This window comes from Pan paniscus, chromosome 19, assembly GCF_029289425.2.
Source record: "Pan paniscus chromosome 19, NHGRI_mPanPan1-v2.0_pri, whole genome shotgun sequence".
NCBI classification, from domain to species: domain Eukaryota; kingdom Metazoa; phylum Chordata; class Mammalia; order Primates; family Hominidae; genus Pan; species Pan paniscus.
Genome location: NC_073268.2, coordinates 98423688 through 98439889, shown reverse-complemented (window position 1 = coordinate 98439889; position 16202 = coordinate 98423688). Strand labels below are relative to the sequence as shown.

The following is a 16202-nucleotide window of genomic DNA, read 5'->3' as shown; positions in this document are numbered from 1 at the left end:
CCCTACAGCACCTGGCCCATGTGGCACCCCATGGGCCTGTCCTCTGCTGTTGTGAGGTCGACCTCACGACCTAGCACAGGAGCTGGAGGCGAGGTGCACGCGAGGCTCTCCACAGCCCAGGAAGGCAGCCTCTCACCCTGCTCTCCGAGCCAGGGGCCAAGGTGTGGGGGGCACAGGCCATCCTCATCCTGCCAGGCCCCCGCTTTCAGGAGTGGGGTGGTGCCAATGCTCCCACTCAGAACCCTGGACTGCGGGGTCCCCTGAGCAGAGGGACCAGCCAGTTCCCCATAGACAGATTGGTGCTGGACAGGGGCTGCCTGGGCCCCAGGCTTGGGGAGGGTAGAAAGGCCCTGCAGTGCTGCTGCCTGGGCCCGGAGGTGGGCCTGGCCCCTTAGCAGCATTGGAGGCCAGAGCCCAAGCCAGTTCCGGAGTCACACCCAACAGCGGAGGGAGAACCTACCCATCTCCCACCTTCAGCTCTGGGGAGGCATGCTCCGGGCCTCTGGAGCCAGGGCTCAGGCCCCCAACTCTCCTCCTTGCCCCTGCACCCTCGGACTTGGCCTGGCCAGAAGGGATGGGGGCAAGAGGAAGGCAGCCAGGGGCTCCAGCCCACGCCCTCACAGATTTGGCTCTCGAGTTGGGAAGCGAAGGGCTGGGGGAGGACACTGGGAACCGGGCCAGTGGTGGCCCTGCACTTCCCCCAGGGAGCACCAAGGCTAGGCGCGGCTTCACCGCGGGGCTGGGTCGTGGCCAGCTTCGCCCCTGGGTCTGAAGACCTCTGGGCGGCCCAGGCCAACCTTGCCCTGCCGCCGCACACTCGGCTGCCTTCTCATACCCAGGCTTGGGGATTTCCAGGTCCCGTTCCCCTCGTGGCCTGGCTGCCAGTCCTCCAGCACCCCTCACTCCGAGGCCGCCTCATTTATTTATTCGTTTGCCATTAACTGCGGGGTGAGCGGAGTAGGGGAGACCTGGGGCGCCATCCCGCGCCGGAGGGGCCTGGGGTCACCGAGTGGGACGGTGGGGGCGGGGGGGCCCCAGCGGTGCCAGGAGAGGTCCGGGCTCAGGCGGCGAGGCAGTCGGCTGCGCGCAGGGACAGGAAGACGTCCGCCTTGCACTGGTAGGTCCCGCGGCCGTCGGGGAGCCGCTCGCACCTCTGCAGGTTTGGGGCGACGTCCTGGACGCACACAGCCTGGGGGCAGGCAAGCAAAGGCTGAGGGGCCGCCGCACCCCCACCCACGTCCTGCCGCCGCCCCCCATCAACCCCCGGCACGCCGGACTCACGAGGCTCCGCAGCCTGGGGTGCAGTTGCAGCTCCGGGGAGGCGCCGGCCCCGCCCGGGGGTTCCGCCCCTCTGTAGGGCTGGGAGCGCCGCGCGTACGGGGACCTGCGGAAGCCGGACAGCAGCCCCGCGGCGCGGCCCACCGAGTAGCAGCTGTGCCCCGCCGCCGGCTTGTACCACGCGAGGCCAGGCGGCGCCAGCAGCAGGCACAGCGCCAGGGCGGCGGCCGCCAGTGTCGCGGACCGGGCCATGGGGACGCCGGCTGACTGGTGGGCGGCGGCGTCGGGGCTCGGAGCAGCCACCGCCTGGGCCGCCTTATATCTGCGGCGAGGGCGGGCCGAGGCTGCGGAGGGCCGGGAGGGGCGGCGGGCTGGGGGTGCAGCGGGCGCGCGCGGAGGAGCCGTCGCACCTCCGCATCCCAAAGGAACCAGCCGCGCGGGCGAGCGCTGGAGGCGCGCAAGGATCTGGCGCTTGGTGGGAGCCCAACGCCCCCTCAAGCTCCCCACCCATGCCGCTCGCGCCGTTCAGGCCCGGCTTGCGTGGGCCTCAGTGGCAGCAGGGGAGGGCCCACGGGCGCCCAGCCCTAGGAGTCGTCCCCCAGGCAGTCCTCAGTACTCCTGATGCTGGAGAGCCAGCCACACTGCACAGTGCCCCGGGGGCGGTTTCTACCACCCTAAGGGGTATTCTTGGCTCCAGGCGTCAGAGTCCATGTGGCTTGTGGGGCCCTCATTTCTTTCATGCCCACTGGGGAAGGTTCCACCAGCAGGGCTGTTACTGGCGGGGTCCTCTGGGAGGGGGGCAAGGCCAGCCACACCAAGGCACTGGAGCTCCACGACTCCTGGCCTTCGATTGGAGGCCCCTCTCTGCCAGCTCTGCCCCTTGGGGGGCACCAGGCAGGACTGCCAGCCGCTCTCCTGGCAGGTGACATCAGCCTTCAAGCTCACTGTGCCCTCACCATTTCATGCTCCCCCAAGGTCCTGGTCATGTCTTCTCTTGGGTATCTTCCCAGGACAGGCACTGGCACTGGAGCCCTGGCACTTGTTTCTGGGTTCCATGCCCAGGTGTGATGGTGAATGCTGAGTGTCAGCTTGACTGGATTGAAGGATGCAAAGTATTGTCACTGGGTGTGTCTGTGAGGGTGTTGCCAGAGGAGATTCCCATTTGAGTCAGTGGGCTGGGAGACGCAGACCCACCCTCAATCCAGGTGGGCACCACCTAATCGGCTGCCAGCACAGCCAGGATACAAGCAGGCAGAGGAACGTGGAAAGACTAGACTGGCTGAATCTGGCCTCCATCTTTCTCCCATGCTGGATGCTTCCTGCCCTCGCACGTCGGCCTCCAGGTTCTTCAGCTTTTGGACTCTCGGACCTACACCAGTGGCTTGCCAGGGGCTCTGCAGCCTTTGGCCACAGGATGAAGGCTGCACTGTCGGCTTCTCTACTTTTGTTTTGGGACTCAGACTGGCTTCCTTGCTCCTCACCTTGCACATGGCTTATTGTGGGACTTCACCTTGTGATCACGTGAGTCAATACTCCCAATAAACTCTTCATATATACTCTTCATATAGAGTCCTGTCTCTCTAGAGAACCCTGACACAGATTTCAGGTGAGGCCTGGTCTACTCCTCAGGTTGCTGTGAGGAAGGGTCAAGAGATACTGGGCACGGGTCACTGGCCCCATGAATGCCAAGGGCTCCCTAGGTTACTGGAGACACAGCCTGTGCTCTGTCCAGAAGCAGCCTGAGACGCCGGGGCTGCCACTCCCCCAGCGGCCCCTTCCCACCACGATTGTGGGGAGCAGAGGCACACAAAGGAGCCTCCCAGGGCCACCTTTCCCTAGGAAGGGAAGCCTCAGACGTGTGGACACACTTCCCAGTGTCAGGACACTGATCCCTACACTGTGGGAGGCCCAGCCCCGCTGCAGACAGTCCCAGTGAGAACAATGGACGCCCACTCAGAGATGGTGGCCTTCAGTCTGGAGGCGCCACAAGCAGTGGCCGCCAGCTTTGCACAGCCAGGGTCCCTCAGAGCCAGCCTGAGGGAGGGTCCCAGGGCCGCCGCCGGCAATCCAGCAGGCAAGAGCATGCCTGAAGAGCACGCCCCAGGCTCTACCGTCTGATCCTGCTCCTTCTCCTCCCAGTCGTGACTCAGGGTTTGACGAGGGCCTTGGCGTTTCACGGAGATGTTTATTCATGAGAGTTTTCATATCAAAACACACCGAGACCACATCAATATGCCGAGAACACAGGCACCCAGAGGCCTCCAGCAAGATTTGAGTAGTTTAATGAGTTTTCACTTATTGGATAAAAGTGTCAACATAGTGATGGCAAAACAAACGCAGCTCCAGCCCTTGTTTCCACCTTGTTGCAGCTCAGGGGCGCTGTCCCCAGCAGCCATCGGCGCCAGCATGAGGAAGGGGTCTCAGGATGCCCCTCCAGCAAGAGCCAGGTCGGGCCTCACTCCTTGAACTTCCATTCCTGGCGGCACATGGGGCAGTGCTGCTGCACCTGCTGCGCGTGCAGCCACTTGAGGATGCAATGCATGTGGAAGCAGTGGGAGCACTGGCCCCACACCAGCGGGCAGTCGTCGCCGGGCACCTTGCCTACGGAGGGGAGGTGGGGAAAAGGACAGGCATGACCAGGCTGGACACAGAGCATGTGACAAGCCAGGCAGGGGTGCAGGTAGGGACCCTGGGCAGTGGCTCCAGCACTGCAGCCTCTCATGTTTCAGAGAAGCCGAAATCAGGCGTGTTACCCAATCGGTCTCCTGACCAGCCCGCCCCCAGGCGAAGACCAGCAATGACCAAGGCACACCGGACATGCGGCCTCCACCCGGGGCAACCGCAGCAGGCGCCTCCCCTCACCCAGGCTCATCATGCTCAGTGGGGAGCCCAGGGGCCTCTCTGAGGAGGTGGCGCTCTGGCCTAGCCCACCCTGTGTCCCCTGTGCTTGAGGCTGGGGAAAAAGGGCAATGTCTGACCTACAGGCCCTGGGCCCATCTGCAGACACTTGATCTGTGATGCCAAAAAGGTCACATGAATGGTCAAGGCACCAAGGAGACGTGCATCTGAGTAGTGAACTGGTCTCTTGATCAAGGGCAGGAGGGGTGGGGTCTGGGGACCTAGAAGACTCTTCCCTAGACATCAGGGATCCGGTGTGCTGCCCAGGCGTTGGGGACGCTGTGTTGATGGGCACCTGTGCATGGGCCCTGCCTCCCAGGACAGGCACAGGCTGCGGGCACCAGCCCAAACACCTAGAAATGCTTTCTCCATGGAGAGGGCCTGACACAGAGAGGGATGCTTATATCAGCCATGATCAAGAGAAATGAGTGTCCCTGATCTCCAAGAGCCTGGAAACCCCCGAGGAACAGCTGCTGCCAGCAGAGCACAGCAAGTCCCAGCCCCAGCCCCACGGCAGGGTCGGCCTGGCATTGTGGAGCTGGAGCTCGTGGCCACCCTCCTGTCCTGGCAGCACCGGCCCCACGGCATGCCCACTCCCAGCCCTGGGAGGACCTGCCCGTGGGGGTTTCTGGCCTCAGCACAACTCTGCTTGATATCGGCCCTTTCAAATGAGAGCTGAAGCCTGCTAGCCCCCTGAGGAGAGGGGTCTGGGCCACTCTGAGTACTCGGGGGAGGCCTCGTTTAGTCAAAGGTGCCACTTCGTTCTAGTGCATTCCCCACCCGAAGCCGGCCTGGGGTGTCTGATGAGTCCGCAGATGCACTGAGGGTGACTCATTCCAGGACCTGCTGGTCTCCTGATTGCATTTTTTTAAATTAAAACTCCTCTCGGCAAAACTGCACTGCCACCAGAGTCCCCTGGGATGCGGGATGGACTCATTGTTTACCAGCCTCGGGCTCCCACAGTCTTTGTTGAATGAACTTAGTCACTCTGAATTTTTCACAGGAGTTCAATTTTAGCAAAAGAAACCTGGTGCTGCTTAGCATGGAAGCACATTGGACTCGTCAAACGCTTTGCGCGTTAACACTGACTCACTATGACTTAACCATCAGCAGGTCCAAAAATTAGACTCTCAACTCCTGAGTCTCTGCAGCCAACAGGCCCCATGTTAACAAAGCCTGAGCACACTGTGTCAGCGGAGACATGCTGAGTGTTCAGAGCAACACCCTCTGGATGCCCCATCACAGGCCCAGCTGGCATGCTGCAGGCCGGGCTCTGCAGGCTGCCTGTGGACCCACCACTGCAGTCACTTGGGGGCTACCTAGCACCACCTCTAATCCACAGGATTCACCACCCACATCTGGCCCACGGATGCAGCCAGACGAGGTGTGGACACATGGTTCGGAGAAATTTCAGAAGTTAAGCTGCTGCTCCAGAAGTCGAATGCCTGCCCTCAGGGCATCCCACGCACTCTTTGTTACATCCTTAAGAGCAATTTAAAAGAGATCAAATAAAACTGTGCCTTGTGAATTTAGTTATTAACCTAATTAGCTATTAACTACAAATCCAATCAGGTAGAGTCAATCAATAATTTCCTAAGATTACACCCTACCCGTTTGATTAAATGAGGATTAATTCCTGAGTGATGAGATTTCTATTTAGCTAGGGCCAATGTAAAAGTTAAGCCTAGAATAAAAAGTATTTGTACTGGCCAGGCACCACACCTATAATCCCAGCACTTTGGGAGGCTGTGGCAGGACAGAGCCAAGAGTTTGAGACCAGCCTGGGAAACATAGTGAGACTCCATTTCCACAAAAAAAATTAAAAATTTATGTAGTTTTGTTCAGGCATGGTGGCTCACGTCTGTAATCCCGGCACTTTGGTATGCCAAGGCAGGCAGATCCCTTGAGCCCAGGAGTTCAAGACTAGCCTTGGCAACATAGCAAAACCCTGTCTCTACAAAAAATAAAAAAATAAAAAATTAGCCAGGCATTGTGGAGCATGCCTGTGGTCCCAGCTACTTGAGAGGTGGAGGTGGGAGGATCACTTGAGCTGAGGAATTGAAGGCTACAGTGAGCTATGATTTTGCCACTGCACTGCCGCCTGGGTGACAGCAAGACCCTGTCTCAAAAAAAAAAAAAAATTGTACTAAGATTCAGTCATCTCAATTTCACCTTAAGAAGCAAAGACAGGGGCGGGTGCAGTGGCTCACACCTGTAATCCCGGTACTTTGGGAGGCCGAGGTGGACGGATCACCTGAGGTCAGGAGTTTTAAGACCAGCCTGGCCAACATGGTGAAACCCTGTCTCTGCTAAAAATACAACAAGGGCTGGGCGCAGTGGCTCATGCCTGTAATCCCAGCACTTTGGGAGGCTGAGGTGGGCGGATCACGAGGTCAAGAGATCGAGACCATCCTGGCCAACATGGTGAAACCCATTTCTGTTAAAACTACAAGAATTAGCTGGGCATGGTGGCGAGTGCCTGTAGTCCCAGCTATTCGGAAAGCTGAGGCAGGAGAATCACTTGAACTAGGGAGGCGGAGGTTGCAGTGAGCCAAGATCGTGCCACTGCACTCCAGCCCTGGTGACAGAGTCAGACTCTGTCTCGAAAATAAATAAATAAATAAATAAATAAAAATACAACAAATTAGCTGGCTGTGGTGGTGCATGCCTGTAATCCCAGCTACTTGGGAGGCTGAGGCCGGAGAATCCTTTGAACTCAGAAGGGTGGGGGTTGCGGTGAGCTGAGATGGTCCCACTGCACTTCAGCCTGAGCAACAGGGCAAGACTCTATCTCAAAAAAAAAAAAAAAAAAAAAAAAAAAAAAAAGCAAAGGAGGCAGATGAGTGTGGTGGTATGCTACTTGGGAGGCTGAGACAGTAGGATGGCTGGAGCCCAGGAGTTCACGTCCAGCTTGGGCAACACAGTGAGACCCTGTCAATCAATATGGGCATGCACCTGGCCCTACAAAAATACGCCTGGTTACTTGGGGTAGTGAGTAGCTTCTCGGTCCTCCCCATTCCCCATTGTCCTCTCCATTCCCCACTGTCCTCTGGGGAGTTCTTGTCCTCCCTGGGCAAAACCTTGACCCTTGCTTCTGCTTTACGCTCATTTCGGTCTCATGAAAAACCATTTCGCTGATGCAAAACTTTGCTTTCAACCTAAACATAATCAAACATTTCCACTTTTTTTCTTTTTTTTTGAGATGGAGTTTCACTCTTGTTGCCCAGGCTGGAGTGCAATGGTGCGATCTTGGCTCACCACAACATCTGCCTCCCAGGTTCAAGCGATTCTTTTGCCTCAGCCTCCTGAGTAGCTGGGATTACAGGCATGCACCACCATGCCCGGCTACTTTTTTGTATTTTTAGTAGAGACAGGATTTTACCATGTTGGCCAGGCTGGTCTCAAACTCCTGACCTTAGGTGATCTGTCCGCCTCGGCCTCCCAAAGTGCTGGGATTACAGGCACCTGCCACCATGCCCAGCTAATTTTTTTGGATTTTTAGTAGAGTTGGGGTTTTGCCATGTTGGCCAGGCTGGTCTCGAACACCTGGCCTGAAGCAATCCGCCTGCCTTGGCCTCCCAAAGTGGTGGGATTACAGGTGTGAGCCACTGCGCCTGGCCTATGCCATTCAATTTTGAGAATTTTCAAATAAAAAGTTTAAACTAATCTTTTTTTGTTTGTTTTTTGAGATGGAGTCTTGCTCTTGGCTCACTGCAACCCCCGTCTCCCAGGCTCAAGAGATTCTCCTGCCTCAGCCTCCCCAGTAGCTGGGATTACAGGCACACGCCACACACCCAGCTAATTTATTTTTAGTAGAGATGGCGTTTCACTACGTTGGCCAGGATGGTCTCAATCTCCTGACCTTGAGATCCATCCACTTCAGCCTCCCACAGTGCTGGGATGACAAGTGTGGGCCACCACACCCTGCCTTGATCTCTTGACCCTGTGATCTGCCTACCTTGGCCTCCCACAGTGCTAGGATGACAGGTGTGAGCCACTGTGCCGGCCTCCATCTCTTGACCTTGTGATCCGCCCGCCTCGGCCTCCCACAGTGCTGGAATAACAGGCGTGGGCCACCATGCCGGCCTCCATCTCTTGACCTTGTGATCCGCCCGCCCAGACTCTAATCTCTTTTTAATCCCACGTATTTCACAGCTGAGTTTCATCCTATGGAGTCTGTGACAGGATCTTTATATAAACATGGGTACCAACCACCTGGCTTTTTTTCTATCAACTTTTCTTCATGAGATGAAAATGAAAATGTTGGGGGGGGGGCACGGTGGTTCGCGCCTGTAATCCCATCCCTTTGGGAGGCTGAGGCGGGTGGATCACCTGAGGTTGACAGTTCGAGACCAGCCTAACATGGAGAAAGCCTGTCTCTACTAAAAAATACAAAATTAGCCGGGTGTAGTGGCACATGCCTGTGATCCCAGGTACTTGGAAGGCTGAGGCAGGAGAATCGCTTGAGCCCAGGAGGCGGAGGTTGCAGTGAGCCGAGATCGCGCCATTGCACTCCAGCCTGGGCAACAAGAGTGAAACTCCATCTCAAAAAAAAAAAAAAAAAAAAAAAGGAAAAGAAAGAAAGAAAAGAAAATGAAAATGTGGGCCAGGCAAAGTGGCTCACACCTGTAATCCCAGCACTTTGGAAGGCTGAAGCGGGCAGGTCACCTGAGGTCAGGAGTTCAAGGCCAGCCTAGCCAACAAGGCAAAACCCCGTCTCTACTAAAAATAAAAAAATTAGCCCAGCATGGTGGCACATGCCTGTAATCCCAGCTGCTTGGAAGGCTGAGGCAGGAGAACCGTTTGAACCCGGGAGGCAGAGGTTGCGGCAAGCCGAGATCGCACCATTGCACTCCAGCCTGGGAAACAAGATCGAAACTCGGTCTCAAAAAAAAAAAAAAAAGAAAGAAAATGAAACTGGGTATTTCGTGCAGGTATTTAACAGGAGCTACTGAGGCTAGTCCAGCAGGCAGCAGACAGCACAGAGGGGACACTCACAGTCGGGGCCGCTCAGACAGCATGGAGGGGACACTCACAGTCAGGGCAGCAGCCGTTAAATGCCATCCTGCAGATGCCACAGTTCTCATCGTTGGCCACCCAGAGCCAAGTGGCCACGCCGTTCCAGCACTTAATCTTCACCTTCATGGCAGCAAAGCCTGCAGTGGAGGGGAACAGGACGACTGGCTAAATTGAGTCTGCAGAGCTAGAACATTTAGGCACCAAAATAGGTATAAGCCTGCCACGGTGTAGTCCCAGCTACTCAGGGGGCCAAGGCAGGAAGATCATACCAGCCCAGGAGTCCGAACCCAGCCTGGGAAACATCGTGAGCCCTGTTTCTATTTTATTTTACTTTTATTTTTATTAATTTTTTTTTTTTTGAGACAGAGTCTCACTCTGTCACCCAGGCTGGAGTGCAGTGGCATGATCTCAGCTCATTTCTTGTGCTTCAGCCTCCTGAGTAGCTGAGGCTATAGGCACGCGACTCCACACCCGACTAATTTTTGTATTTTTAGTAGTCGAGGTTTCACCATGTAGGCCAGGCTGGTCTTGAACTCCTGGCCTCAAGCGATCTGCCACCGCGGCCTCCCAAAGTGCTGGGATTACAGGCGTGAACCACTGTGCCCTGCTATGAGCCCCGTTTCTATTAAAACAAATAACAAGTAAAGGGCTCTGGGCCCAGAGGGTCAGGGCTACAGGGGAGCTACTGGAGAACAGCAAGCCCCAGCAGCAATCCGCTTTGTGGCTCACACCTGTAATCCCAGCACTCTGGGAGGCCAACTCGGGAGGATCGCCTGAGCTCAGGAGTTTGAGACCAGCCTGTGTAACACAGTGAGACTGAGTCTCTACCAAAAAAAAAAAAAAAAAAAGGAAAAAAAAGAACGATCTGTGCGGTTTCTTTAGCCATCTAGAGAAAGGGCACACTCTTCTCTCCAAGGGAAGGGACTCAGCTCCTTACGGACAAGGAGATCACATTTGGGAGCACAGGACAGTCAGGAGTTTGGTTTTACCTCACGTTGAGGATATCTTCAAAGATCTCAAATGGGCCTGGCCAACATGACGAAACTCCGTCTCTACAAAAAATACAAAAACATTAGCCGCAGGTGGTGGCTCATGCTTGTAATCCCAGCACTTCGGGAGGCCGAGGAGGGTGGATCACTTGAGGTCAGGAGTTCGAGACCAACCTGGCCAACATGGTGAAACCCCATCTCTACCAAAAAAACAAAAATTAGAGGCCAGGCGCAGTGGCTCACGCCTGTAATCCCAGCACTTTGGGAGGCTGAGGCGGGCAGATCACAAGGTCAGGAGTTCAAGACCAGCCTGGCCAACATACTGAAACCCTGTCTCTACTAAAAATACAAAAAATTAGCCAGGTGTGGTGGTGGGCACCTGTAATCCCAGCTACTCGGGAGGGTGAGGCAGGAGAATCACTTGAACCTGGGAGGCGGAGGTTGCAGCGAGCTGAGATCACGCCAGCTCCCAGCTCTATTCGGGAAGCTGAGCCACAGGAATCACTTGGACCTGGGAGGCAGAGATTGCAGTGAGCCGAGATCGCACCACTGCACTCCAGCCTGGGCAACATAGTGGGACTGTCTCAAAAAAAAAAAAAAAGCCAGCTGTGGTGGCGTGCACCAGCTGCCTGAGAGGCTGACATGGGAGGATAGCTCGAGCCCAGGAGTTTGAGGCTGCAGTGAGCCAAGATCACACCACTGCACTCCACTCTGGGTGACAGAGGGAGACCCTGACTCAAAAAACAAAAACAAAAGCAAGTATCTCAAAACAACTTAAAATCCATGAAATGGGCTGGGTGTGGTGGCTCACGCCTGTAATCCCAGCACTTTGGGAGGCCAAGGCGGCGGATCATCTGAGGTCAGGAGTTCAAGACCACCCTGGCCAACATGGCGAAACCCTGTCTCTATTAAAAATACAAACATTAGCCAGGTATGGTGGCAGTGCCTGTAGTCCCAGCTACTCGGGAGGCTGCCGCTGGAGACTCGCTTGAACCCAGGAGGCAGAGGTTGCAGTGAGCCGAGATCGCCCCACTGCACTCCAGCCTGGGCGACAGAATGAGACTGTCTCAAAAAAAAAAAAAAAAAATCAATGAAATGGCACACTGGTTTTCATTAATAAGTTGCAAAAATAATTTTTTTTTGGAGACAGGGTCTGGCTCTGTCGCCCAGGCTGGAGTGCAGTGGTGCCACCACGGCTCACTGCAGCCTCGACCTCCTGGGCTCAAGCAATCCTCCCACCTCGGCCTCCCAAGTAGCTGGTAGTACAGAAGTGCACCACCATGCCCAGCTCATTTTTTTTTTTAGAGATGGGGGTCTCACGATGTTGCCCCGGCTGGTCTCAAACTCCTGGGCTGAAGCGAACCTCTTGCCTCGGCCTCCCAAAGTGCTGGGATTACAGGCGTGAGGCCCGCGCCCGGCCCGCAAGAAAACTTGTAAAGGATATGACTGGCAAAATGTGACAGTGCAGACTTGGGGGGGCTGCAGGTGGAGACCAAAAAACCAACCCGCAGCTCGTCTGCAGCGGCTGCCGCCCGCCGAAGCCGCGCCCGCCGGACCCCACCGCGAGCCGAGCGCACAGTCCTGGGCGGGAGCGGAAACAAGGACTCCCAGCAGCTCCCAGGCACCCGCCGCGCCCGTAGCGCCCCCAGCGCCCCCAGCCCTGGCCGATCGGGCGGAGCGTGCGGGGAGGGAGGGGCGCGTAGGCTCCGCCTCCAACGGCCGCCGCCCCACCCCCTGCGCCCTCGCACCTTCGCCAACCTAATCACGCACCGGCCTACCCGCCCTTCCGTTGGCAGCGCCGGCGTCCGCGCGGGAAGGTATAAAAACGACCACAGTCGCGGCCCGACTCCCTCAACAGCGCCCGCCGAGTCTCGCACGCCAGTGCGCACGCGCCACGCCGGCTCACCCCGTCCCGCGCGCGCAGCCGTCGGCCGGCGGCCAATCAGCAGCCGCTCCGAGGCCGTGGCACCGGAAGGCCTCACGCGGCGCCGGAAGTGACGTGCCGGCGTGCTGACGCGCGGGCTCGAGCCGATGCCCGATTCCGCGCCCGCCATGGCCGACAAAATGGACATGTCTCTGGACGACATCATTAAACTTAACCGGAGCCAGCGAGGCGGCCGGGGCGGGGGCCGGGGCCGCGGCCGGGCCGGCTCCCAGGGCGGCCGCGGCGGTGGGGCGCAGGCCGCCGCGCGAGTGAATCGAGGCGGCGGGCCCATCCGGAACCGGCCGGCCATCGCCCGCGGCGCGGCCGGCGGAGGCGGCAGGAACCGACCGGCGCCCTACAGCAGGGTGAGTGCGGAGGCCGGCCGCGCCGGAGAGTGAGAGGGGGCCAGCCGGGGCTGGGGCCGGGGCCGCTCGCGGCGGGGACCCGGGCCGGCGGGTGGATAAGGCTGGTGGAGCGGCCGCCCGGAGGTCCGGAGGGTGCGTGTGGGCGCGGAGGGGGTGGTGGGCGGGAGCGAGGTCGTTCTTTCGGGGTCTGGTCCCGGAGGCTGAGACCCTTCCCAGCTCTTTGTCTGTTCCGGACGCTGGGGCCTCGTGGCAGGAGAGGAGGGGACGCTGGGCGCGGCACAGGCGGCGGGAAGTTAGTCTAAGGGAACTGAAGTTGTGCGGTCGCGGTGGGACCGTGCGGCCTTGGGCTGGGGCAGCTGCAGCGCCGGAGGGAGCGCTGGCGGCCCCGTCTCGGCCGGATCCTCTCAGGCCGGGAAGAGGAAGGGTCCGGAGTAGCTGTGAGGGTCAGGAAAGCCCTGGACTGAGACTCACAGATCTGCTCTTGTTGCGGTTTTTTTCTTCAGCCAAAACAACTTCCCGACAAGTGGCAGCACGATCTTTTCGACAGTGGCTTCGGGGGTGGTGCCGGCGTGGAGACAGGTGGGAAACTGCTGGTGTCCAATCTGGATTTTGGAGTCTCAGACGCCGATATTCAGGTAAGAGACGAGGGCTTCTCGGTGAGCCGTTCGCCCTGCACAGGACGGATCGTGATTTTGGGGATGTGGCCCTGAGTCCCCTTCCTGCCTTAGCGAAGGGAGCCCTCCCAGCTCTGAAGGGCTGCAGGACAGACCTAGTGCTAGTAAAGCTGGGGTCAGAGCGCAGGCAGGTGCGAGCCTAGCTGAGCCTGAGGAACTGCTGCTGTTAGTCTGAAGATGGGTTCTGTGAGTGAAAATCCCCTGCCAGGGCTTCCAGTTTCTAACAGGGACAAAGACTGACCAAATGTGAGTGGTTTTTGGCTGTTAGACCCAGCCCAGTTGCTTTTTAAATTTTGTGCCTGTCTTAGTGGGTTAATGTGAGAAAAAGAATCTTCTTTATGTATCTTGTGAAGCACAGGGAGTCTGTTTTTCTGGCTCTGTTTGCCTTGAGTACTGTCTTATAAAGACCTTATACGCTGTGGTTTTATCACTCCCCACCGCCGTGTCCCGTCAGTGACATGAGTCTCAAATCCATCTTTGGTTGAAGCTTTTCTTTTTTAAAAAAAGAAAAATTGAATCCCAATGGCATTTCAACTTGTTTTCTGGTTAAGAAATGACTTTTTGGGAATCAGTTTTGGAGATGGCTGGGCAGGGTTCAGTTGCCCACAGCCCAGCCATTTGCCTTGGGAGGACAGAGTAGGGCCAGTGAGCACTCACAGTGTCTCAACACTTTTTTTAAGGTGGTTTCTAGCATCCACTGGAAACCGCTTTTGGTGAACTCCAGTTCCCGCTGTGTGCCTGCGGCCGGAGTATCCCCACACTCTGGGTTCCCTCTCCAACTCCCAGCCTGCCTGAGGTCAGGGCAGTTTCCATGGCAGCGCTTGATTTCAGACTTTGCCGCAGGCTTGAGTAGGAGGAGAGGGAAAGGTGAGCCAGAATCTGCCTTTGGGGGAGGGGCTGGGGTCAGGGCTCCCGAATCTACAGGCCCTTCAAGCTGGTCTGATATCGGACTGCTTCCCTTGCTCTTGATCTTGGCCTTTACCGTTTCTTGGAACAGCCCTTGGGTGTGTTGTAAATTTTCCTTTGTTGAAGAGGATAGTGGCTTAATTTTGTGCCCGTTGCTAGTGGGCTTTGCAGCTGCCTCTACCTGCATCGTGGTACACGTGTCAGGTCCCCACAATGGCAGGAGCCCTCAGACCCAGGTGCTCTTGGAAGTTGCTGTCCCTCCTGCCCCGCCCTTCCCTCATTTCCCGTTAACCACTGTCCTGCCTCCCAGAGAACCACCCCCAAAGCAACTCACGCGTCCAGGGCCTGTCCCTGGGCCACCAGAAGGAGCGCAGTTTTGTTGCTTTTCTGACAACTGCTCTCTGCAACTCCCAGGAACTCTTTGCTGAATTTGGAACGCTGAAAAAGGCGGCTGTACACTATGATCGCTCTGGTCGCAGCTTAGGAACAGCAGACGTGCACTTTGAGCGGAAGGCAGATGCCCTGAAGGCCATGAAGCAGTACAACGGCGTCCCTCTGGATGGTGAGTCTGGGGGTGGACCCACGCTGACTGTGGGGCTTGTGGAGTTTGGGGCTGGCACCTGTCCAGGTAGGAATATGGGGTACCCCTGTGGCTGAGGACACTTTGCATTTGCCCCTTTGTCTCTCTCTTCCATCTGCCACCTCTCATGCTGCCCCACACATCTGGACCAACCTCTTGTGAACCCCCATCCAGCAAGCTACATCCCTCCCCTCCTTCAGCTCCTTCCGGAAGATTCACTTCTGTGAAGCCTTCTCAGAACCGCCATAGTACACCTCTGAGTGCGGGGCTGTAGTCGTAAAGACAAAGGTACCGGTTCTTCTTCGTCAGGTCACCCACACCTCTCCACCCACGAGCACCCCGATACCTCAGCAAGCAGCCCACCTAGTCTGGACTGAGAAGGAGTGAGGAGGTGTTGGTGGGGTTGCTTCCTTGCCGTTTCGTTCTCCCACCAGTATCTCCAGGCCATTTCCCTTGTCGGGGGCATTTGAGACGCACAGAGGCCCTTTCCAGTGTTTGCATGGAGACCAGGGTGTGGTGCCAGCTGGGTTGGTTTCAGAGCCTCTCAATAGAACGTGCCTTCTTGTATTCTTTGCCGCAGGCCGCCCCATGAACATTCAGCTTGTCACATCACAGATTGACACACAGCGGAGACCTGCACAGAGGTGACTTCCGGGGCCTCTGGGGAAGGGTATTGGCCGAGGGTGTGGCTGCATCGCTTTTGGGGTCCTTCCAGGTATGTGAACAGTTTCGTTTTCCTTGCTAGCGTAAACAGAGGTGGCATGACTAGAAACCGTGGCGCTGGAGGTTTTGGTGGTGGTGGAGGCACCCGGAGAGGCACCCGTGGAGGCGCCCGTGGAAGAGGCAGAGGTGCCGGCAGGAATTCAAAGCAGCAGCTTTCGGCAGAGGAGCTGGATGCCCAGCTGGACGCCTATAATGCGAGAGTGAGTCCCGGGGGAGCCAGCTGGGGGCCTGGTCAAAGCCACAGTGGGGAGCAGGCCTCCTGTGAATGCGAGCCTCTTTCTCCTCTGTGTTTCAGATGGACACCAGTTAAACAGACCAGCAAATCCGTGTGCGGAACAGGACCCAGGCGTCTCCTCTTGCTCCCTGGTTGGGGGGCGGTGGCTGGGGCTGTGTGGCCAATGATGGATTTGTTTCTTTTATGTTTTAAAATAGGATTTAAAAACTCATGTAAAGGTTTTTTTTTTTTCTTTTTTTTTTTTTTTAATTCTGAAACAGACCTGTTTTGTACCGAGTTATTTTTGGGATAAATTTTACTGGTTGCTGTTGTGGAGAAGGTGGCGTTTCCACCTTTTCCATAATAAAATAGAAATGTGTGTAGAACTGGAACTGTTTGATTCGTCCCACTGTTGGAGTCCAGGCCTGGGCCAGGATTTTGGTGTCTGTCCAGCTGGGAGGGGGTGGGAGAACCTGAGTTGGGGATGGAGGGAGCAGCCCCATCTGGTGTTGGACACCTGAAGCTGGCATGGGTTGTGGGGGTGGCGGGGGGGTCCCCGCTCCTGGAGGGCCGAAGCTGCCTGCCTCCTTTCTTATCTTCTTTCCTGCCTCACACCTAACACCTTCCTCTCT

General features: G+C 57.0%; 3 protein-coding genes across 10 annotated transcripts; 1 reads left to right on the top strand and 2 right to left on the bottom strand.

Annotated features, from left to right (window-relative positions):
* Nucleotides 1-905: 905 nt before the first annotated feature.
* On the bottom strand, nucleotides 906-3390 carry NPB (neuropeptide B). Its single transcript, XM_034943152.3, has 2 exons — nucleotides 1282-3390; nucleotides 906-1189 (listed from the first exon to the last, which is right to left on the bottom strand). Exons 1-2 carry the CDS (start codon nucleotides 1528-1530, stop codon nucleotides 1061-1063), a joined length of 378 nt encoding a protein of 125 aa, XP_034799043.3. The 5' UTR covers nucleotides 1531-3390; the 3' UTR covers nucleotides 906-1060.
* Nucleotides 3391-3543: 153 nt separating this feature from the next.
* Nucleotides 3544-12159, bottom strand: ANAPC11 (anaphase promoting complex subunit 11). 8 transcript variants are annotated; one of them, XM_034943153.3, is made up of 4 exons: nucleotides 11955-12123; nucleotides 10185-10247; nucleotides 9213-9332; nucleotides 3544-3879 (listed from the first exon to the last, which is right to left on the bottom strand). In XM_034943153.3, the coding sequence occupies exons 3-4, from the start codon at nucleotides 9319-9321 to the stop codon at nucleotides 3734-3736; spliced, it is 255 nt and encodes an 84-aa protein (XP_034799044.1). In that variant the 5' UTR covers nucleotides 9322-9332; nucleotides 10185-10247; nucleotides 11955-12123; the 3' UTR covers nucleotides 3544-3733. The 8 variants fall into 8 exon arrangements, with proteins under 8 accessions (XP_034799044.1, XP_034799048.1, XP_034799047.1 ...); XM_034943157.4 differs by having other exon boundaries at nucleotides 11933-12084; XM_034943156.4 differs by having other exon boundaries at nucleotides 11963-12084.
* A 41-nt stretch (nucleotides 12160-12200) lies between these two features.
* Nucleotides 12201-15962, top strand: ALYREF (Aly/REF export factor). Its single transcript, XM_034943144.3, has 6 exons — nucleotides 12201-12473; nucleotides 12977-13108; nucleotides 14468-14615; nucleotides 15214-15277; nucleotides 15379-15556; nucleotides 15652-15962. The coding sequence occupies exons 1-6, from the start codon at nucleotides 12216-12218 to the stop codon at nucleotides 15664-15666; spliced, it is 795 nt and encodes a 264-aa protein (XP_034799035.1). The 5' UTR covers nucleotides 12201-12215; the 3' UTR covers nucleotides 15667-15962.
* Nucleotides 15963-16202: the final 240 nt, after the last annotated feature.

Excerpts from the sequence above, each read along its gene's own strand:
- NPB (XM_034943152.3), bottom strand. The coding sequence starts at position 1,530 with ATGGCCCGGTCCGCGACACTGGCGGCCGCCGCCCTGGCGCTGTGCCTG. Across the intron at positions 1,190-1,281 it reads ACCCCAGGCTGCGGAGCCTC|GCTGTGTGCGTCCAGGACGT; the intron begins GTGAGTCCGGCG and ends GCCTGCCCCCAG.
- ANAPC11 (XM_034943158.4), bottom strand. The coding sequence starts at position 9,321 with ATGAAGGTGAAGATTAAGTGCTGGAACGGCGTGGCCACTTGGCTCTGG. Across the intron at positions 3,880-9,212 it reads TAACGGCTGCTGCCCTGACT|GCAAGGTGCCCGGCGACGAC; the intron begins GTGAGTGTCCCC and ends TCCCCTCCGTAG.
- ALYREF (XM_034943144.3), top strand. The coding sequence starts at position 12,216 with ATGCCCGATTCCGCGCCCGCCATGGCCGACAAAATGGACATGTCTCTG. Across the intron at positions 12,474-12,976 it reads GACCGGCGCCCTACAGCAGG|CCAAAACAACTTCCCGACAA; the intron begins GTGAGTGCGGAG and ends TTTTTTCTTCAG. Across the intron at positions 14,616-15,213 it reads CAACGGCGTCCCTCTGGATG|GCCGCCCCATGAACATTCAG; the intron begins GTGAGTCTGGGG and ends TCTTTGCCGCAG.